This window comes from Eucyclogobius newberryi, unplaced genomic scaffold, assembly GCF_026437365.1.
Source record: "Eucyclogobius newberryi isolate DKJ021-1_F unplaced genomic scaffold, fEucNew1.0.hap1 SCAF_5, whole genome shotgun sequence".
NCBI lineage: Eukaryota > Metazoa > Chordata > Actinopteri > Gobiiformes > Gobiidae > Eucyclogobius > Eucyclogobius newberryi.
In genome coordinates, this window is record NW_027316167.1 from 22,081,410 (window position 1) to 22,105,658 (window position 24,249).

Below are 24,249 nucleotides of genomic sequence, written 5' to 3' on the forward strand. Positions count from 1 at the left end.
ACACAATTATGTTTTACAAAGAGTCAAACAATGTCATCTGTGTTGGCGTTTGCAGTGAAATTATATTAAATTGTGAAGCGGTGACTATGTCGAAAACGAGGCTTTTATCAACCACATCAACCTGTGGCTTTCATCAATCACAGCACATTCTGTTTAGGTTTTAACCGTGGCACAGTTTGATTAAGTGGCTTGAGGGAAAGGGCATGTTTTGTTTATGCATTTGGCAGTTGGTGATAAATTTACAGAATGAAAGTTGCGATGGCAGAGGCGATAAAAAGCCCTGAAACAGTTCTCCGTCGCACTGTTATAATGAGATGGAGCCTAATTATCCACAAGAGGGAGCAAAGCACAGGCCGATTCAGTGGCAGCTGGACAGTCTACCGGCACTTTCTTTAGAAAACAGGTTAAGGCAGTTCCACAAAAGCTCATCTGAAATGGGTTTGCACAGCTGGTCTGCCCTAATACCACAAAACAATATGTAGTCATTAGCTCATTGTTTTCCTTTGTACAATTTATCCCAGAACTTTCCTTTGTATCCATTCATACTGAGCATTATTAGTCATCTATGTATAGTGTATTGACCTGAAACTACCAGGGAGGGTTTTAAACCATTCATATATTAGCTTAGGCTTTTTTCTTGGGGAGTGTCTAAAGAGCCGCGGCGCGCGGCCGAAACTGCTAGGCTATTTTGTGCCGTGGCTCCTGAAACTGATGGGCTATTTGACCGGGTTAGGGTTAATGTTAGGGTTAGCCATGAGGCTATATGGCCGTGCCGCGGCTCCTGAAACTGATGGGCTATTTGACCGTGCCGCGGCTCTGTAGCCACGGCCTTTTTCTTGCAGAAAAAATATTCACATTTACATCTACTTCATCTTGTCACGTACAATAAACAAACAAATATAGCATTATATAGTGGCAGTGGCACCAATACATAAACTATCCAGATAATTATAAATGGTCCCGTGTTGTTATTAATGGGAATTTTTTAGTGTCAACAGTTTTAACAAAAGGCACATTAGATTATTAAAAAGTGCAAATGAAAACAAATGGCTTTAATGGTCTGATGAAAGATTACCAGTTTGAGGCATGAGGACAGGTCGATTACAGCTAAAACAACTCTACTCTACGGGAAAAGGCTGAACGCAGTATTTGAACATTACCAGGAAAGCGGCTTGAGTAACATAGTTTCTGATTAAATGCATCTCATGCCAAGACAAATGTTTGGCTGTTGGGACATGCTGTTTGTTTTGGTGGTGCTGAACTTGATTCCCAAAACTATCTTCTTTTTTCCAGTTAAGTTCGTCATCGCAGCAGCACTCACACTGCTGGTAAGGTAAAAGGTAAACTGAAAACAGCTGGAGATGTTGTTCACTGGTAATTCTACCTCTAAATGTAATGTTAAATATTTCCCTTAACGATGACTTACTTACCTCTCCTTGAACCGACACCTTAACGTGGTGGAGGGGTTTGAGTGCCCGAATGATCCCGGGAGCTATGTTGTCGGGGGCTTCATGCCCCTGGTAGGGTCTCCCAAGGCAAACAGGTCCTAGGTGACGGGTCAGACAAAGATCGGTTCAGAAGCCTCTTATGATGACAACACGAACAAGGCAGTTTACGTCGCCCGGATCGGCGTCACCGGGGCCCCATCCTGGAGCCAGGCCAGGGATGGGTGCTCCATGGCGAGCGCCTGGTGGCCGGGTCTTACCCCACGGGGCCCGGCCGGGCACAGCCCGAAAGAGCGACGTGGGGCCGCCTTCCCGTGGGCCCACCACCCGCAGGAGGATCCATAAGGGGCCGGTGCAGAGAGATCTGGGCGGCAGTCGACGGCAGGGGCCTCGGCGACCAGATCTCCAGACACAGAGACTAACTCTGGGGACATGGAATGTCACCTCGCTGGGGGGGAAAGAGCCTGAGCTTGTGCGGGAGGTTGAGCGATACCGACTAGATATAGTCGGCCTCACCTCCACGCACAGTTTGGGCTCTGGAACCCATCTCCTCGAGAGGGGCTGGACGCTCAACTTCTCTGGTGTTGCCCGCGGGGAGAGGCGACGGGCTGGTGTGGGCTTGCTGATAGCCCCTCAGCTCAGCCGCCACGTGTTGGAGTTTACCCCGGTGAACGAGAGGGTCGCGTCCCTCCGCCTTCGGGTGGGGGACAGGTCTCTCACTGTTGTGGCGACCTACGGGCCGAACAGCAGTGCAGAGTACCCGGCCTTCTTGGAGTCCTTGGGAGGGGTACTGGACAGTGCACCGACCGGGGACTCCGTTGTTCTACTGGGGGACTTCAACGCCCACGTGGGCAATGACAGTGACACCTGGAGAGGGGTGATCGGGAAGAACGGCTTCCCCGATCTGAACCCGAGCGGTGTTCAGTTATTGGACTTCTGTGCTAGCCACGGATTGTCCATAACGAACACCATGTTCAAGCACAAGGGTGTTCATCAGTGCACATGGCACCAGGACACCCTAGGCCGGAGGTCAATGATCGACTTTGTTGTCGTGTCATCAGACCTCCGGCCGCGTGTCTTGGACACACTCGGGTGAAGAGAGGGGCAGAGTTGTCAACCGATCACCACCTGGTGGTGAGTTGGATCCGCTGGCGGAGGAGGAAGCCGGACAGACTTGGCAGACCCAAGCGCATTGTGAGGGTCTGTTGGGAACGTCTAGTGGAGCCCTCTGTCAGTAGGGTATTCAACTCGCACCTCCGGGAGAGCTTCTCCCATGTCCCGGGGGAGGCTGGGGACATTGAGTCCGAGTGGACCATGTTCTCCGCCTCCATTGTTGATGCGGCTGCGCGGAGCTGTGGTCGCAAGGTCTCCGGTGCCTGTCGTGGCGGCAACCCCCGAACCCGGTGGTGGACACCGGAAGTAAGGGATGCCGTCAGACTGAAGAAGGAGGCCTATCAGGCCACTCTGGCTTGTAGGTCTCCGGAGGTCATCGAGGGGTATCGGCAGGCCAAGCGAGCCGCGGCTCGTGCTGTCGCAGAGGCAAAAAACCGGGCCTGGGAGGAGTTCGGGGAGGCCATGGAGGAGGACTATCGGTCGGCACCAAAGAAATTCTGGCAAACCGTCCGGCGCCTCAGGAGGGGGAAGCAGTGTCTCACCAACACCGTTTACGGTGCGGGTGGAGGCCTGCTGACCTCGACTGGGGATGTCGTCGGACGGTGGAAGGAATACTTTGAGGATCTCCTTAATCCCTCAGTCACGTCTTCCGAAGAGGAAGTAGAGACCGGGGACTCGGAGGCTGGCTCATCCATCACCCAAGCTGAAGTCACTGAGGTTGTTCGCAAACTCCTCGGTGGCAGGGCTCCGGGGGTGGATGAGATCCGCCCTGAGTACCTAAAGTATCTGGATGTTGTAGGACTGTCTTGGTTGACACGTCTCTGCAACATCGCGTGGCGTTCGGGGACCGTACCTCTGGACTGGCAGACCGGGGTGGTGGTCCCTCTGTTCAAGAAGGGGGACCGGAGGGTGTGTTCCAACTACAGAGGGATCACACTCCTCAGCCTCCCAGGTAAGGTCTATTCCAAGGTACTGGAGAGGAGAATCCGACCGATAGTCGAACCTCGGATTCAGGAGGAGCAGAGTGGTTTTCGTCCCGGTCGTGGAACACTGGACCAGCTCTATACCCTCCATCGGGTGCTCGAGGGTTCATGGGAGTTTGCCCAACCAGTCTACATGTGCTTTGTGGATCTGGAGAAGGCTTTCGACCGTGTCCCTCGGGGTGTCCTTTGGGGGGTGCTTCGGGAGTACGGGGTCCGGGGCCCTTTGCTCAGGGCTGTCCGGTCCCTGTATGACCGGAGCAGGAGCTGTGTTCGCATTGCCGGCAGTAAGTCAGACCTGTTCCCAGTGCATGTTGGACTCCGCCAGGGCTGCCCTTTGTCACCGGTTCTGTTCATAATTTTTATGGACAGAATTTCTAGGCGCAGTCAGGGGTCGGAGGGTGTCTGGTTTGGGGACCACAGGGTCTCATCTCTGCTGTTTGCAGACGATGTTGTCCTGATGGCTCCATCAAACCCGGACCTGCAACATGCACTGGGACGGTTTGCAGCCGAGTGTGAAGCGGCTGGGATGAGAATCAGCACCTTCAAATCCGAGGCCATGGTTCTCGACCGGAAAAAGGTGGCTTGCCCTCTCCAGGTGGGTGGGGTGTCCTTGCCCCAAGTGGAGGAGTTTAAGTATCTCGGGGTCTTGTTCACGAGTGAGGGAAGGATGGAGCGTGAGATCGACAGGCGGATCGGTGCAGCGGCTGCAGTGATGCAGTCGCTGCATCGGACCGTTGTGGTGAAGAGGGAGCTGAGCCGAAAGGCAAAGCTCTCGATTTACCGGTCGGTCTACGTTCCTACCCTCACCTATGGTCATGAGCTTTGGGTAGTGACCGAAAGAACAAGATCGCGGATACAAGCGGTCGAAATGAGTTTCCTCCGCCGTGTGGCCAGGCGCTCCCTTAGAGATAAGGTGAGGAGCTCGGCCACACGGAGGGAGCTCGGAGTAGAGCCGCTGCTCCTCCACGTCGAGAGGAGCCAGCTGAGGTGGCTCGGGCATCTGTTCCGGATGCCTCCTGGGCGCCTCCCTCGGGAGGTGTTTCAGACATGTCCCACCGGGAAGAGGCCCCGGGGAAGACCCAGGACACGCTGGAGAGACTATGTCTCTCGGCTGGCCTGGGAACGCCTCGGGATCCCCCCGGAGGAGTTAGAGGAAGTGTCTGGGGAGAAGGAAGTCTGGGAGTCCCTGCTCAGACTGCTGCCCCCGCGACCCGGCCCCGGATAAAGCGGCAGAAGATGGATGGATGGATGGATGGATGACTTACTTACAATACATTTTAAATCAATCAAAAACCTTAAAGTGAGAAACGGCGTACAAGTCCGGATAAGCTCATTAACAGAAACTTTGTAAATCGGTGTCCCACCATTGCCAAGCTTTATCTTGTGTAACTAAACCACATTTTTTATAGTTTACTGTTCCAATGAAAAAAACAAATACTTCTCGTCATTATAAATTGATCAGCTGCTTCTATCGGTGTCCTCTGTGTTGGTGAAATGAGGGGCTGCGTCGCGTGTACTGATTGGAGAATGTCTTTGCTTTATGAGTGGATTAGCGTAAAAAAGGTTTACAGTGTCCTGTCCCGCAGCCGCTGTCCTCAGTTGACTAATGCTGCTGGGGTGAAGACAGGCACATTTAAACTCTGCGCAAACATGTACTTTACGAGTAAAACTAATTGACATTCTCGCTTGATTAATGTAGGTAGTGATTCCTTTGACTGATCACTTTATCAATTTGAATCTCAAAAAGGTCACAGAAGGAGAGATTTACTAAATTTGACTCAAATGAACAAAAAATGAGGCTGCTTCATAGAGTATACTTGCAAACAAAAAAGGTTTTAAACCAAAGTACGCAATTACAGCAATTACTGCTTTGTCTGGATCATAAAACTTCTTTTCTCAGGCATATTTTGGAGTCTGTGTACATCCCAGAGAACGATTGTTCGATTACTAAATTGACAATTATTTGTGATAAGATAGGATTACTTGATTAACTTGTTCTGGCCCTAATGTACTCGGTCACACGGGGCCGTCAGACTTTGTTGAGGCACTGGTTCAGATGCCTCAATGGAAAAGCGTATGCATATTTGTGTGCCCAGTTGCCGGCTGCACTGTTGATCTACATTGTCCCAGAGGACCACGAGCACCTGGCAGCAGCGGCTCAAACCAGCCGCTCGCCAGCATCAAGGTGTGAGCACAATCTCACTGCAGAAACTCGGATACCGTTTTGGTTCAATTACGGTCTAATCCAACAGACCAGTTTGACCACCCGAGTTTACAAAGAATGTGTCTGATGATGACAAGCGTTAGTAACCGAAACATTATGTCGGATCAGACTCGGGAGCATTTTTAAGATCAAATATCAACTATTTTTCAAATGCCTTTAAACAATTATGCACATATGGTTTTATTTTATACAAATTGTTCTTTAAGGAGAAACAATTATTGTGTTCATAAAAATTAACTTGATGTAGAACCTTTATAACAATGTATACAGCAGCAGTCTTTTTTGCCCGTATTTTCTTTTGCATTGTTGTGTGCAAGTAATTGCATTGCCGTTTTAAAAAAAAACATAAATCATGCACTCTTCAAAATCTTAGACTTACTTAGCTCAAGCTTCCCTCATTTATAAGCACATTTTAAAAACAGGCTTGAAGCTAGAATTAATTCATTATTCTTGGTTTATATAAAAAATAAAAAAGACCACACGGTTGTTAAAAGCAAGCTAAATTGCATTTATTAAAAAGCCTGAAAATCTGAATATCTTGGTAGACGAGCGAGTGTCATCAACTGGCCAGCATTTGGGAGCCAAAGATTTAGCAGAGTATTAGGCAGAGCAAACATCTTCTCTGAAACTCAGAGGTCACAGTGTTTGGGTCAGGTTAACAGTTTCATGCTTCAACAAGTCCATGGTTACCATCAACTAACCACAAATTCAGTGTTAGATTGTTAGACTATTTCTCATCACCACAACTCTATAAAAGGAATAGCAATACTGGTAACTAGCACATGTAGCAATGTGATGTAGAGTTGACTCAATTTCCATACAAAGTGTTGTTGAGATCAGCAGTACACTCTTTTGTGTAAAATCCTGCTTGGCCAGAAAGAATTAATATGCACTGATGAATAAGCATGAGTTCATTAGCAAATAGTGCCACAAAATTATTCACAGTCAATTTACATGACTAGGCATGTATTCTAGGTGAGAACCTAATTTTAGAGATGCATTTTTACTGATTGTGTGAGGTTGAAACTGTTTAAAAGGTGTAAGTGGCTTAGGCAGCTTAATCTAGTTTATTCAAGCCAAGTCCCGTTAAATTTGCCCTCGGAGTCTTTATAGTGGCGTCTTAACAAGTTAGAAGGCTTTATAATATTCAATTTAAATCTAATACCTTAATAATCTGTTGACTCCTAAACCTTTTTCCCACAAGGAAAAAAAGGACCCTGCACAAGGCAATTGCCAGTGGGACAGCACCTAATAAGATTGAAATCTAATTTTATCTTCTCTCTGAACCCTTTGAGCCGTTATAGAGCAGGGCTGGACAGAAATATCAAACGGGTTCATTCGGCCCCGGCGGAGCACTAGCGGGGCCATTAAAGGAAGCTACGCTCTTAATTTCTTAACAACCTCCATCTCCACCGAGGACCTACACTTTTGTCTCTTGTTCTATCCCAGGTAACTGGCCACTTATTTAATAGACTTCCATGCAGCCATACCAAGTGCACTGGGAGCATTTCATTAAGAGTTCCTCAAATTGATGTACATGGGGGTTTCTGGTAGGACACAAGGGCTACTTTAAAGTCCCCTTTGTCCTGGTTTACACTGCAAATTTAAACAATTATTGGTTAAGCCTTAGTTTCAGACCTGGTTACACCCCCTGGGCGGGTCTAGTACTGGTTTAGTGAAGTTTAGGTTCTGAATACAGTTCCAATTCCAGTGCATCATCTTTTGCATGCTCCTTTCCAAAGTGAGGAGGAAGTGTGTCAGATCAGATGAGTTGGTTGTTGCAATCACGCATTATGTGCCCAGCTGCCAGCGCCCAAGGCTGTGCGCGTTACAATCTTATCCCATCAGTCGAAAAAAAGGCTTCCAACTCCATCCTGTTAGTACAGAAGGTGACAAAGGGTAAAAAGAGATAGGCAACTAAAATACAGCGCACCACACAGAAGGCGAAGGGGAAGCCCTTCAACAACGTTTCACTACCGAGTTCACAGTGTGTGGTGTGGTCTTTGATTCAGAGTGGGATCTTGTCAATGAGTGGGAGGTAGTAATGATCTTGTGTGTTTAGTCATAGAATAACAGCACTGGACGTGTTAAGAGTTGGTACCCAGTTTTTTGTGAGTAAAATTACAGAACATTTACTACAACCTTTTACACAGCCTCAATCCTTTTCCATGTACAGAGCACAGAGGCATTAACCTTCACAGGGCAATTATGCCCCACTTCTGCCTGAATTCTTGTGTTCAATTATATGCTTGTCTTTGTGTTATTCAAACAGTATTCACCTTATTCCAGAAGCCCGTCTTGGCACCGCTATTCCAAATAATGCTTCTTCCGGTTGTATAAGTTAACATAGGGCTGACGACCTCAAGAGAAAAGAAGTTCCACACAGACTAAAAAGCAGTTTTCGGTGCATTGTTGACTTGTTGGTCACATGAACATTGGACATTTTACACAAATCAATCTACTTTATAGCATATTTTAGCAGCAAGACCTTTCCCTCGTTCTCCATTTAAACAAATGGAGTTCCTGCTGGTCCACACGTGCCAACACATCGGAAGTGCCCATCGAGGCAAAAGCAGCCAAAAGTGGGCGGGGCAGAATAAGGTCAATAGCAGTACAATGCATCTTCTGTTGACATAAAAGGCAACATACAATACAGAAGCGGTAACAACAACATCCGGACAACCGGATGTGATTAAAAATACAATCCCTAATACTGCAACAGTCCGTAGCTAACAATGAAATGTATCGATTACTGATTAATTATGTTCATAAGTTCATAAGTTTATCTTATAAAAAACATTTACAAATATTTCCCTGCCATAAAAACAATTCACCAAATCAGGGGTTTCATGACAATTACTACAGAAGACCCTAAATCAACAAACAAGCAGTAGCTTGAAATCAGGGCACATCGTAGAGCAGAACAATGGGTTAACAGTTATACCCATTAAGAAGAAACTCAGCCGAGTGCAGTCTTCACACCTAAGCCTCAAACTTTCACTTTAGAGAAGAATTACGACTGAAAAAGTATCCTGCGCACCCACAGGTAATTTTTAAAAACACGTTTCACCTCCATCTGCTCTTTACTCAAACAGCTTTTAAACAATAGACAATTTCAGATCACCATTACACTTTACAAAACAACATTTAGCCTTCCCTACTACTGTTTATTGTTGAGGAGTTTGTGTTTATCCAAAACAAACCTCATTTGTAAGTGAATGGCATCAGATTCAAATGCTTCTCTCATTTAGAAAGAAAACTAATCAATCTGTGTGTGTGTGTGCTCGCGTGAGTGTGCGCGCGCTCGCGCGTTCGCGCGTGAGTGTGTTCGCGTTCGCGCGAGAGTGCTCGCGCTCGCGCGAGAGTGCTCGCGCGAGAGTGCTCGCGCTCTCGCGAGAGAGTGCTCTCGCGAGAGCGCGAGCACTCTCGCGCGAGAGTGCTCTCGCGAGAGCGCTCTCGCGAGAGCGCTCTCGCGCGAGCACTCTCGCGCGAGTGTGCGCGAGTGTGCTCTCGCGAGAGAGTGCTCTCGCGAGAGAGCGCTCTCGCGAGAGAGCGCTCTCGCGAGAGCGCTCTCGCGAGAGCGCTCTCGCGCGAGAGTGCTCGCGCGAGAGCGCTCTCGCGCGCGCTCGAGCGTGCGCGCTCGTGCGTGCGCGCTCGTGTGTGTATGCATATAAAATATAAACATTTGTTTGCCCATTATCAAAGACACTTCAAAACATAATTTTAAGTTTGGGGAAATTACTTTTCACGAGAGAAAATGTCCATAATGCCGATTTGAAGAGTTTAGTCCAAATATTTAATAAACAATGCTGGATTTAAGAGTTTGAAATAAGCTTGTTTTAAATACGACAACTGCGCTTGAACTGGTGCAGGGTAGCAGAGTGGTTAGAGCCCTCACCTCTCAATAAGGAGAACATGGGTTTGATTCTGGTGTTGGGTAAAAGTGGCAACTGAAAAACGCCCCAAGGGAATGAATGTGAGAGTGAATGGTGTCTGTGTTAACCCTGCGACGAGCTGGTCCCTGTACAGGGTGAACCCCGCCTAAGGCCCAAAGTCTCAGGGATAGGCTCCAGTAACTCAGGTTTTCACCTACCCTCATCCCCACCCACGGCTCTGTACTTGCTTGGAATTCAAGTGTTGTCAAACATGTGGATAAATGGGACGTTAGGGGACTCAGATTCTTTCTTTGTCTGTTCCATTTTTACTTTTATAAAACACGAAACAAAAAATAGGCTCTGGGCCATACACAATGTTAAAAATCTGCTGCTTCCTATCATCAAGTTGTTTTAGATACATTTTGTGGTTTAAAATAAAACATTTAAAATCATTATCTACATATGTGTGATGGTTTATTACTACCAGCAATTGGCATTACAAGGTATACAATGATGGATTATGGATTCATTATTTTAGGGAAATATAATAGCAAAAACCCATGTTAAAAATAATACTTTTATACATTATCCGTTTACACATTATACGAATACCTCTCATGGCCTTCTCCTCTGGTCATTTTTGGGGAAGGTCAAAAAACTCCACCTACGGTGCGAGCTCGTGAGCACTGGGAGGTCTCTAAACAAGTTTTGGTCATTAAACAGCGTGGCACTGCAGTCGTGGCTCTGTACCTCTGGATGAGTCCTCAGAGAAACAAGATGTTAGACACAGGGCCAATCAGGACCCCCACCTCGTCCTCCATCTCCCCCTCAGCAGGACAGAGCAGCACAGAGCATAACACACAGGTAGGAAACTGGCAGGGACCTCAAGAAGCACTCAATTTGTTTTCCGTAGGATCATACCACAAAGGCACATCAACAAGAACAAACTGTAGAGTAATGTACAGCCACTAAACAATTGACAAGTTTAGGTGGTGAAATTGAGTGGGCAGGTATTTTTCCCGTTGCGAGGACTAAAATCTGTGCACACTAAATTCATGGCGACCGCCTTTCTTATGGGGACAATTCTGTCCATGTGACGCAAATCCTCAACTATATAGTTTAAAGTTAAGATACATGTAATGATGGTTAAGCACAGAGTTTAGGTTAAGATTAGGAGTAACTATACTTATGGTTAAGATCAGTCTCCGGGAAATGACTAAGTTAATGTGAAGGCCCCGAAAAGTATGAAAACACAAGATGTGGCTATTGATGCCCACCCTTGTTTTGATGAATGACATGGAGAGAGGCGTGCAACTATTGGTCTCTATGTTGCTTTCCAAACCAAACTGGTGCACAGTGCTGGACAATGAGAGGAAGACTGACCACAGCCATTTCCTGTCGTTTCACTCTGGCATCAACATAATACTGGACCTGACACTGCCCATTCTGTTTGGACAATTTCTACATTACATGAATATTGATACAATGTTTTTATACATTTGCCCTGTCAATTGCTAAAACTTTTGTTCAGTTATTATGTGCAGTCCATAAGAGGGTAAAAATGTGTCAATTTTTTATTATAGCCTTCTTAGTAACCATAGATGCACGCTTCCTTCCTGTATCTTAATCTACAAACGTTTATCTTAACAGGCTCTCTTTGCCAGAGGAAAAAAGCCAAGAAAAGGGATGGTCCTAAAATAGCCAAACAAGTAAACCTGGTGCTGACATAAGGATCATAAAAATGTTAGAGGCTGTTGTGTGGAGACAGAAAGGGGGAGAAATTCACTCATAAACTGACAGGTCCAGAGAGCAGAGGGAGGCTGTATTCCATGGGCCGAACACTAAACCTACTTGTTGGGAAAGTGCCCTCTGAGCTAAACCAAGTGCACAACAAAATTATTGTATATCTCTCAACACTGTCTCTATTGGGAATTCAAGGGAAATGCTGAGACAAAACCAACACAAGTTCATTCTGCATCCATATGGCAGTGTGGAGGGGCAGTCCAGACCAGGGCACCAGTTGAACCGAATGGAAAACAAACCAAAGAGCTACCACAGTCTCCTGTAGCAAACACATTTTATCATTCCAGGAACTTCAGCCACTTGAGGAAAAAAAAAAAAAAAAGAGTCAAACCAACAGCATTTCCTGGGATATGCTCAATATTATCAGAATAATTGACAAATTAAAGGATTTTAAAGAAGCTAGTCACTCAAGGTGGCTTCAATGCACACCGTTCTTTCTACACATAACCTCATTCTATAGAAATGTTTCAATGCTATTATTTTAACATAGAGTAATGGTTCATCAACAGAAGTGGCCTCGAGCACGCTTTTATTGTAAAGTGATTCAAATTTTCAGACCAAACTAATTCAGTGCAATTCCATGTTCAGAAATTACTTTGCTTTTTTCTTATTAAATAAATGCAAATCCATCTTTGATTGCATTTTCCTTTGTATGTGAGCAACAGAAGATCATGATACTGATGCTTCGACAGCCCTGAAGAGTCCAAATTATTCAGTAAGCAGAATCACAACACAATATAACTCCAGGAGGCATGCCTTAAATCTGTGATAAAATATTCATGAACTCTCAAAGCCTTTACAAGTGATCTAATGCAGACATGATAAACCATCCTTTCTGAGCAACGATGACTCAAAAACATAAAAGTGAAGAGCCCTCACCAAGCTTTTGCCTCATAAAACACATTATATAAAACTCTCTGCAAGAACAAACTTCTCCTGAAAAGATTCATTTGAAAAACGAGCTCTACCTCCAGCATTTCTGATGGATCAGATTCTGCCAAGTTGGCAGATCTCCAGCACATAACTGGAAACATTCAAAAACAAATAAGCAGCTCCTCCGCATTCAGCAGCATAAGGGAAGAAGTCTGACGTAGCGTCACAAATGGCAAGAGCCAGAAAATTAATTTGAGGTGGAAAAGAAAAAACAGTTTTGAAGTTGAGGGCAGATTCAGCACAAAAGCATCCAGAGACAGAACGTGAGTGAAGGCAAGATTACAGCAGACATTAAAGAAGGTGTACAGAGTGTCTAGTGAGTGAACACTATGTACAGTGCGTCATTACAAGGAAACGCTCATTTAAAAGCCTTATTAAAGAGCAGAAACTCTAAACTTGTTTGAACAGAAGCGTTTTTTCCCCATGCCAGTGAAAAACACCTGATCTGTAATGTAAGATGCAACACTGCCACTAAACTGCGTGGCTCTAAACATTAGCTCAGTAACAACTCCACAAGGTTCATGTTACAAAAGGAGGAAAAAAATCACTTGCCGACTTCATAAAACACAGCTCCACCCACAGGCTGCATTCTTCTCCATCCCCTTCAGGCCAGCTTCCCAAAATGATCACCTCCTTGTTTTCATTGTAAAAGGCTTATCAGATTTGGCCTTTTCAAATTGCTCCGGGAACACATGCTCCTCCTCCCAGGTCATCTTTTGTGAGTGTAGCTCAGCAGATGCTCGACACAAGGAGGCACACAGCAGTTTACAGCCTCCAAGATAGGACTGAACAAACAACCACAAGCGCTCAAGTAATACAAAGAGGAGTCAAACTAAATCTCATTTGTAAAGGGCACAGCTATATATACTCACTCTGTTTGCAGAAGAAGAACAAATGTATCGGTCTCGTACCGAAAGAGTTCTTATGCATTGTCGTTAGACGAAAAGAGGAAGCTCTATTTTTTTGCTAGTGAACCAATTGGTTTCCTTCCTCACACTCCTTTACTGCAGTTATGAAGCTGAAATATGATGTTTTGGTTGAGAATAAGAGGTCAAAAATACTAGAGAAAGCACATCTTTTTTATTTTCGGGTAGAACTTTTATGAAGCAGGAACAGACAAAAGATCAGATCAGCGCTGAGTGACCTGAAAACTGATATTAATGGACAAGTTTTAAGTAGTTTTCTTTTAACCGCTTTTCTAAATTTAGTTTTGGATCTCTGTGGGTTTGTCTTTTCAGACAGATAAAATAGCAATCTAAAAAAAATGCCATTTTTCTATTGTCACATTGAACCTTCAAAAGTCATTCTTTACCGTCGGAGTGAAATTCCTGACATACCTGCAGCTGTGGTGAGCGTGCCTGTGCATATGAGAGCGAGCACCTCACTTAAAGTGGCTGTGTCCCCTGAGCACATCTGGCTTGTGTTACAGCTGTGACCTGTGCCGTCCCAGCCCCCATCAGCGCTCTGCTCTGGCGGGACAGCACCGTAATAACCACTGCTGCTTAGGGCTCCTGCGCACTCCCTCCTACAGACAGCCTGGAGATGGACTCCTGCTGACCAATGTGTTATTCTTTATCTCCTTCATAACAGTTTCTCAAACTGAGTGAAGCCAGTGGCAGCTCTACACACACATTTATGTCATCCTAACAATATACGCCTGAAACCAGAGCTTTGCTTTATGTTCTCTCTCTCTTCTTCTTCAATCGATTTTCAATACAAATATTAGCAACGCTTTTTCAGAATGGGGGAAACTAGATGGTTGCTTTGAGATAATAGTCATTGCATGTGCTACTCTGGTCATTCAAAAACAGCTGGAGTTATGTTTGTTTCATTCAAGCAAGTAATTGGCAGAATGTGACGGGGACAAACATTTTTTTTAAATATCACAAGACCCAACCTTTTGCGTTTACAAAATACAGTAAAATAAAAGGATATTATCTTTAATGGTTAACAAGGATGGTCAAGAATTTCATCAAGATACTTCCTGCATTCCTGAGAAAACTGAACCTGTTCCCAGCTGTAAATAGGTGTGGGTGATCTCCTCTTCAAGCCAACGTACTTAACTTGTTCTCGTCTATTGAAAATACATTTTAGAAGTACGCCATCATGTCCAACTTAGAAGCCGAGTCCATTGGTTATGTTCGGCACAACACCAGCTTCAGACAGAACACACAAGATACTTCAATCTCTGCAGTTCATTCACTTTCAAAGCTGAGCAGCAGCTGCAGGGAGAGAGTGAGATTTGAGAGTGCCTAGTGAGAAAAATAAGTCCCAGTAAAAAGCAAGGGAAGGACCAAAGTCAGCAGCAGCACGATAGAAGACGACTGCCCTTCAGCTGATCCAATGTAGCTCAATTTCCGTAAACCCCGAGATTCTGGAGGTCCAACGCAAAACAGAAAGTTCAGGGAAATCGCTGCTGGACTTCAAAGACCGGTCACATCTGCCACGGCATCAGGAGCCATTTTAAAACATTCATGATCACGCTGCACCAATGAAACAGACTAGACACCGGTACGTGCTAAAAGAGGGTTCAGATTTAAAACAAACGACCACAGTAGTACGACATGGAGGAATACAAAACGAGTGTGACAAGGGTTCAAAATGATGTTGAATAGGAGACACTAGTGATGCAAAGAAAGAAAGTACAAATAAAATCAAACTAAAAATAATGATTGTGCTGAATTAAAAGCACATGAGCGGATACACTTGAATATCTTTTGCAAACAGTGTGGTACATCATCGTTTTGAAGAGGAAATAATAGTGCAACATTCACCCAAATAGTGCAACTTGTTGATTCAGGGCCATGTTCAAATGGGCGCGGGCGTTTGTATATCTGAAGCTCGTCGTCTACAGTTACACCCTTAAACCCTGAAACTTATTATCACAGTCTATGGTTGCAAAACGTACTCGCAGTAATATATTCCAAACGCTCTTCATATACTTTAAACCGTTCACTTATTGGTCCGCACTTGAATACTGTGTCGAAGGGGGAACAACTGTAAAATCTAATTTCTTCCCCTTTTCAAATTACAAAAGCGGGCTAAGAGAATAATATGTACAGCTGGATATCTTGATCACACAATTTGATTTTGAAACCCAATTTATTATGAAGACGTGATGTTTTATACTGCACTGCTTTTGCACTACCACGCAACGTCCAAAAATCGCTCTGGACACAAGAGGTAATTGTGATTCAAGAGGAAGGGTTAGATTCAAAACCAAGTGAGAGCCAGTGGGAGGAGTCTGTGTGTGAAATGGAAATAGCCAATTACAGCACAACCTGAACTTTCAGAAGAATTACTTTATTTACCTCTTCAAGGCAATAAAAATATAAGTTTGAGCGTGTTCTACAATTTACAAAACATTTCAAACTCTATTTCGATACTAAGGAAAACGTTTGAGAATTATTTTTAAGCTCCAAAGAACTCGCAGCGTGCAATTTAAAGATGATTATTATTACGTGGGCAATGATCAGTCTAGTGCTTTTTCACAGTGGCACATTTGTGAAATCTCGACACTGTTATTACATCATTTACCTAGAATTTTGATGTGCTTTTTAGTAATTTATGTCTTTTTCTGTGTTCGCACTAGCAGTAATGGAAGAAAGTGGTTGAAATATTCTCAGACAAAAGACCTTCAGCACAGATTAATTAATCCCTCAAACGGCTTTCAATTTTTCACATTGGCACACGTTTACCGACATGGCCCTGTAGTGTTAGAAAAATCTCCATCTCCTCTTTAAGCACCTCTGTGACATTTCAGACGTCATTTCACACTTGCTATTGACTTGAAACGCCAATTATGGACCGGACAACTTCAGTCCGGAAACAAAACTTAAATGCTATATAAAAGTATGTGTAAAATAATGTGTAAACACCTGCAAGGGAAGTGAGCAGATTGTGAAACTAACTCTCCTCCGCTCACAGCCGGCTGCGCCTCTCATCGGCACTGGGGCGATTACAGTCCGACAGAAGATTTTCCAGCTAATTCTTAGGCGACAGATAAAGGCATGGGCTCCCCGAGGTCCAGTTATTGACACCGTGCACCTTATGCCTCGCCTCAATAACTCACACCGATGAGAAGTTTTCAAATTACATTTGAGAGACGGATTGGAATTTATTCCTTTCTTATCAGTCGGTGCAGGACCAACTGTTTAGTTCTGCTTTTAAACCGAGCCTGGCGCCAAATGAAAAATGACTTCTGCTGGTATAAAAAAGTAAATGGATACATGGCATTTTTTGTTTTGAGGAGACAGAAACAAAACGACAATAAGCTTTCAGGAATAACCGAAAGAGAGTTGAATGACAGAAAACTAATTCTTCAAAAACATAATTAATCTGTTGGAAAATAATGGCCGATTTTATGCAACTTAGAGGCGATTAATTAAAATCTTAGCAGAACTAACCTCCTCAGGATGGCGTATTATCTTTTGGTAAAATGCTTGGGAGCAGCAGTGTTGCGTGAAGCCTTAGGGAGTAATGCTGCGTCACCGCTACTGATAGCAAAGTGTCGCTTCATGTACTTCTTTAGAACTCAAGATAACGGGCAACTCTTAATCCAGTTTTACACCAACCAGAATATTAATTAACGTTTAAAAAGAAGAGGATATTTAACACATTTGATTAAACAAACTACATGGCGTCAAGGAGGATCTGTGTCTAACGCCAATGTGTCATATAAAAGACTCCCGGGAACGAGACGCAGTTACAGACCGACAAACCACAAGTAAAGCAGACCTCAAAAAAGAGGAACGCGTCACCAAAATGCCACTGTAGTTTGATGAGCGCAATAACTTATCCGTCAAGCTTTTCCTCCCACTCCAGAGTTTCTGCACAAGCTAAAACCCAGACTATCAATTTCACAAGATCAAACACACCTTTTATTAAACTGCCAACCAATCAAAAGACAACACGTCCTTCAAATAGAGACGCTTTGGCCCAAAATAAAGCTCCTAATGGCCCCAGACATTTAGATCAAAGACTAAAATATCACCATTACATTTCCTGTCAACTTGGAGTGAATTATTCAGCCCTGCAGTAAAGTACAGAGCAGTCAGTTGTTGAGCTGTCCTTCTCTCCAAAAAGGCAATTTCCAATCGCACACTTCCCGTCTCGTCGCCAGTCGTGGGCTTCATAATCCACTTTTTAGATGAGAAATGCCTCCAGTCGCAGTCCGGAAGCCACAGCTCTGCCTGAAAGTGACTTAAAAATTACAAGAATATGTCCCTTTACCAATGTGAGACGGAACTCTAAATAGAACAGTTCCCAGAGAAACCATAATGCATACGTCATTTAACTGAAAATGCAATTGTGTCAAAGTGAACCTCCCTTTTACAAGCCTGCAGCACAGGACTGATGATGTGTGCAGGAAAAGGCCTTTATAATGTAAAATAACCACTCCAAGATGCAAGTGTGCTTTTAATGGCAATTTACTGCTGCGTGAATCAGCCGTTTCGTCATTGTATTACTTTAAGCCTAATTTAGTTTCATTAATTAGATTGTGCGTTAATACAATTCATATATTTTTATTTAACTACCGTACTCCTGTTTTGTAAGACTACTACATGTTCATGTTTTTGTAGTCTTAATAACCATTGAGTAAAGTCTAGGCCGCATTTTATGTTACAATAATTATGACGTGGGTGGTAAATAAATGTTAAACAAATGAAGACTTTTCACAATATGTAATACTATTTATTAATCAGTCTGACTGGGGAGCCCTAATCTAGCTCATGAGCTTTAAATGTAATATCTTTAACAGAAGCCTCCATAGCTTTGGGTTTTAAAAAGGTAAAATAAATGCTGGCCCTTTAAAGGCATCGGTTCTATCCACTAAACATAAATATTAGGAAATGAACAGTACAAGTGTATCTCCCAAGTCAATACAATTCATTATCACCTTGCGTCTGCTCTAATGCAACACTGAATAAATGTCTGTTGCATAAAGTCTGCAAGAGCAATAGTTACCGTATACAGTACACAGTCACTGAAACCTGCCCGTCTGAGTATTACGGTTACAACATTCAAACCGCAGCATAGCTCCAGTGGCAGCTGACCATACAAACAAGAAACCAAAATATCAGCTGACTAAAATGACAAGATGTAATCTATTATGTTGCAACTACTGCACTGCAAAGCTTTCCATGTGCAACATGAGTCTGACAATGTTTATGAACAACACTGACAATAAAGACAGTTCTAGGCTTGTGACAGAGCTCCAACTGCAACTGTGAGCGAAGGAGGCACTTTTCACAATTTAACTGTCATCACAATACATGAAAAAATACAAAGCTATGGATTCAAATATTTCTATAGGATTTACAGCGGCGATCACTTCAACCATCCTTAAACAATTGTAGTCATTATAAATCCTTCTGGACATTATATCACGGCCATAATTGCTTTTCATGTGTTAGAACTATTGAAATGACCAGTACCATGCGAGATGACCCCTCCATAAAGCCCACAGTGGGGATTGGTGTCTATATGATCATAAAGCCAAAGCAGTGGAACAGTGGAACAGTGTAATTGCTGAAAAAGAACAGAGTGAAAGCTGCACAGATGTGACTGTTCTGTGTCATTTACTTAACTCTTCTCAGGCCAGTGACTTTATTGAGCGCGTGAACGACTGAAAGCTCCCTGAGCAGCACATTATATATGGAAAAGCCTTGAGAATACATGTGAATGAGTGCAGATTATATTAAATGTAAATGTGTCTCAGTAATGGTTTTCCATGTAGCAAAATGGAGAATTTAAACCTTGAATTAAACTGTTCTTACAAAAAACTAAAACGCACTTCAATCCAAATGTTAGAGGGTTTTACCAGAGCAGTTGCCTTCATTCAACATGAACACTGGCCTGGCATATGTGCTGCTGCCTTAACCACTCTATTTAATGGTTATTCAACTCAAAATGTTTGCCTTCAGATTTTCACTTTAAAGTATTTGATTTGCCATAGAATAAACATAGATTTTCCCATAGTTGGAAAATCTTAGAGCTTGATCTGTAGGTTTCATTAGGGCGCGAGAGGCTTTAGTCGGATATGGAACATCTGCTTTTACTGTCAGGGACTCAAAGCTTATGTCTGTTCTAGAAATACCTTTATTAAAACTGTTCAATGAAACCCTCCCACAGCTGCAGTCTTTCATCTTAGATAATTCATTTCATCGCATTGGTCACACAATAGTCAGCCTCCCCTCCAGAAAAACAAGTCTGGAGCAACTCTGGCTCAGCCGACCCCAACCACACACTCCCTTTGGCCAGATTGTGCAATTAAGAACCAAATGGGTGTAAACACTTTGTCTGGCTTCCTCACTGCCAACAGCCAATACATGGTTAAAGGATTAGTCAGCTACATTTGCAACGCAAACAGCATCACCAGTAGGAGTCATCAACAGTGGAGCTATGCTGAGGCCTGCACCAAGCAATGCAAAACACTCTGTTTGTCTATTGGACAAAATATATTCATAATTGGATCAGGAAATGAAACTATCTCACTGCACAGAAAGGTCACACCATTTCTATTGTTATATTCATAATGATCAAGCAAGTCACAGTTTAAATGCCACACAGTCAAAGGATGAATTACCCGATTTACAAAATAGTTGTATTATAATTGCTAAAAAACTGCTTACCTAAAATGTAGTTTGTTGCGTGCATTTTAACTCCAATTCAAAGTTCATATCTAATGAGCTTGAACTTTTTAAAAAGACAGAAGGGATTTTTATGCATAACATGGACAATTAAGATTATGCAGGAACAGGATGTCATAAACAAGACAATACGTCACCAGTGAAGACAGGAAACATTTAAAACATTCAAAGCCCACACCTACATGTGCACAACTTAGAACTATACCTGGGTCACTAGTTTTTCCCCATATGGATAGTTTTGTTTATCTTTCTATATTAAATAAAGCAATTATTTTCTGGGCATTAAAATGAGATAGGATGCAGATAAGAAAACAACAAAACAATAGGCGATAAAGGACTAAAATATGCCAGAAGTAAAACACATGCAAAGTGGTGCAGCTCGCTTCAAGTAATTTGCATACAGTCAAAACACTTTCACAGACTTCAGCTGAATCTTCCCAAAACAATTTAAAACATCACAGCTAAACTGCATTTTACTTACATGGCCATGGTTGATGAATCCATATTTTGAGGCAATTTGATCAGCTTCCTCTGGACCTGCAGGTATGTGGACAGCCCACTGGTTGGTGTAGACCTCCTCCCCCAGCACGGGCGACAGTCCACAGACCAGAAGGACCAACACGGGCCCCAGGATCAGCTGGAACAGGCCTGCAGGGGCTGAACCTAAAGCCATGATTCCCCAGGAGCAGCGCTTGGAGCAGTCGGACAGGCCTGCGCACAAGACACCAGGATACTCACCTAAAAACAAGGACATAAAATAAATCAGCCATGAGCTGCCAAATACATTTTACTATTTAATCCCATGAGAGATATATTCAGTAGCTTTAAGGCAAGTGTCATATAAAACTGTGGCAAACAGAGGCAGAAGTATCAGCAATTACTGATAATCCCAAGGAAAGAACAAGTGAGCCGTCAAGGCCAGCACTGATGTCAGGTGGTGAGACAGATGACTGTCAGACGTGTGTTTAAACGGAGGAGTGGTCAGACTCGCTCAGGGAAATGCCTGTGTCCAGCCTCTGCAGGGGTGGAGAGGTGTGGCTGTCCCTCCTCCTCCTCCTCCTGAATTATGTCTTTTTAGTGTTGAATCCATTTTGGTAGAAGTGTCATTATTGTGTCAGTCCAAATGAACAAACAAAGTCAGTTTGATTCCAGTGCTCGCCTGAATGATTGACATTTGGCTGAGTTGAGTCGCTGCCCCATGTTTCAAAAGCATATTTTAAAAGCTCAGCATTTCCAGTGAAGTGATTTTTCAAGAGAACAGCCTTCGTGGTGATTCATTTTGCATGTTTCACTTGAGATGTATCTTTTATCTTTTAAAAATGCATACTGTGAATAATCTAGAAATAGTCTGTGAAAGAACTGCATTGACAAGATCCACTTCCTTCTACATTATCAGACAATGTTCGCATAGAAAAACATTAATAGACACAAGGCAGTAATACTTCCAGTAATACAAGATCATGAGAATATTTATACAATAACAACCAAGTATTATATTAGTAAACAGTCACTATACCATAAAAGGGCCTCGCCAAGTGTTTCTAACGTCGTCATAAACAACACCAAACCAAACGCATATGTTGCCTTCACATCACAAGGCCCGTCACAATCATGACTATATTGACTTATCATTCAATATATGAGAAATTAAACAATATTTTTGACTCATAAGAACCACGCAAGTGTTTCAATATGCTATTTATTTATAGCTTATGTTTTTTTTAACGATAATATGCATAGGGATGTCACAACATAACATATTAGTTACGATTATTGTGAGAAAAAACATCAGGATTCAAAGATTATTCAAGTAGATTCATGTCGATAATATTGCGAATGTTGTTAAAAAGATACATAAAATCTGGATGTAGAAATTATCATTTTGCCACAAAGAGGATAAGGTGATATTCCTGCACTTTTGTGATTCATTTGACAGACATTTCACACATTTCGGTTGAATTGACATAATATCCTCTCAATACCACTGTAACTCACCCCTAATTTAAGGCTAGTGTTTCAGTAGCATGAAGTACATTATCCTGATATTTATTCAGATATTTTCTGTAGCATTATATCGTACTTAAACATTTGTTACAACGACACGCGTACACGAGACAGGAGAGAAGCTGTATATGATATGTCTGATCGCAATTGTCAAGGAAATACTGAAAGAAACAAAATGATATAATTAGCTAAGTATCATTGAACTCAAAGGATGATAATGTCTGTCATTACAGCACCCAAAAGGGCCATAAATAGGGTTTTGTTTAGCTAATCATGATGTTAGCTCTATTTAAATGAGTAAAAAGACCTTTAAGCACAACATTCAAGCGCTCATTACCACCTATGCCCATTTTGTGTCCAATAAACCACAGCAAGTGACCTCTCTTCTTATCAGCATGAGCAATAACAGCCATGGCACCAACCACTCATTAAGAACAGATCATCAGAGGAAGAACAGTGAGAGGACACACTTAAAATGTCACCACGCCGGCGTCGCTACATCATCTTCAATCATCATAATAAACCTCAGCTAATCATCTCCACAATATCAAGACTTATGCAAACGCGCTTTGGTGAGGCTCCAATGGTGTGGCACATTCATTTCACAAACAAAACAATAGGGGCCATTCAGCAATCCACCCTTCAGTCAAATAATACTCCAGGAAGTCATCATTTTCAACCGTGTAATAATATATGTCAAGCCCGTGTATTATTAAACCACTTAAACCGCCTCAGACACAGAGAATGGGACTAGCTTTTCTATACACTTCTGCCCCTATTCAATCACGATCAGATAAAAAGGGACACTTTCAGATAAATATACTCATTATTATGACACAGCAAAAGGCAGTTCAGTTCAGTTCGTTCTTATGTTAAGTTTGTTGGCCCGGTAAACCAGTGTGTGTGGTTTGAATCATGTCAGAGTCCAGAGTCTAGTCTGTATCTCGGTCATTTCACTGGTGTTCGGTGGCTGTGCGTGTTGACAATTTGAGGCAAAAGTTGAGCCAAAGTTGTGCCATAATCTGCTTGTAGTGCGGTTTAGAATAGCTCAGCGTATTTAGAGAGATTAACTAAAAGCGGAGAAACCTCTCACGACAACCGATCGCAGAAGTTGGTGCCGCATGACAAAAAGGTACAGGAGAAAAGGTACAGGAGAAAAGGAACAGAAGGAACAGGAAAAAGGAAGAGTTATCCCGAGATATCCGGAATTACCTCAGACTTTACTGCGCTCAGTCGGAGGAGTTTGGAACCGGACCCACGGCACTTCTCGCTGTGACAAATGCGTCTGATATTGTGCCGATTAACACGTAGATGACGCCGCCTTCAAAGTCGCGTGCCTCCCCCTTTTATGTCATCACACGCCAAGGTTTCCGCCGCCCTCGTTGGCTCATATTTTACAACTCGTTTACATTAAATCGCGAGCCACGACCACCGCAGACGGACGGGAGGCAGGCGCAGCCGGGTCGACGTCACCTCGGTGTGTGTGGACGGGTCGAGACAAAGCGCGTTAAACGTGGACGGTAAATGTTCAAAGCGACACACGCGAGTCACACGCGAGTCACACGCGAGTCTAGGGTCTCTCCCCCCCCCCCCCCCCCCCCGTGTGTCAGGACCCCCGTGGTACCCGGGGGGGGCAAACACAAGCGGGCAAACTCAACAGCCACGCACCCAAACAAGTCACACACACGAGCTACAGCGCAGGAGAAACTTACGCTCCGGATCAACTTACCCGCTTAGATTCACATCATGTTCGCGCTGTCGTGATTGACTGTCGCCTCTCGACGTTAGAAGCGACCGCGAAAAGGCAAAACGGCAGAAAAACTGATAAGAACGTATTGTTGGTTATAAATAGTCATGATACCCCTCTGGTGAGCCGCTGAGTGGTCCTCACGAGCCCCAGGAAATGCGTCACACCGCCGCGGACAGACCACCTCCTGTCGAACAGCAGCACTGTTACACTGCCATCTGCTGGACGCAGACGGTATCGGCGTATTACTACATTCTTCACATTCTTAACGTGCATTTCAACTCACATGACACTTTAACAGGGTTGTGATGTACCACGTAAAACACTTTATGTTTTATTTCTACTCATTTCGATTCACACTTCAGATTCAGTTTTATGACCATGGTCACTGAACAAAATCCACAAACTAGGGCATTTCTACCATAATTCGTACTTGTTCTTTGGCTGACATTCAAGTGAATAAACAACCA

The 24,249-nt window shown here is 43.5% G+C and overlaps 1 protein-coding gene across 1 annotated transcript in view; it reads right to left on the reverse strand.

The window, feature by feature from the left end:
- Window positions 1-23,937, reverse strand: part of furina (furin (paired basic amino acid cleaving enzyme) a) — a 55,123-nt gene extending 31,186 nt beyond the window's left edge. The window contains exons 1-2 of the mRNA XM_072465705.1: window positions 23,762-23,937; window positions 20,510-20,766 (exon numbers count right to left, since the gene is read on the reverse strand). Of these exons, the coding sequence (XP_072321806.1) occupies window positions 20,510-20,701 (192 nt within the window). The 5' untranslated portion in view covers window positions 20,702-20,766; window positions 23,762-23,937. The remainder of the gene's footprint in view (window positions 1-20,509; window positions 20,767-23,761) is intronic.
- Window positions 23,938-24,249: the final 312 nt, after the last annotated feature.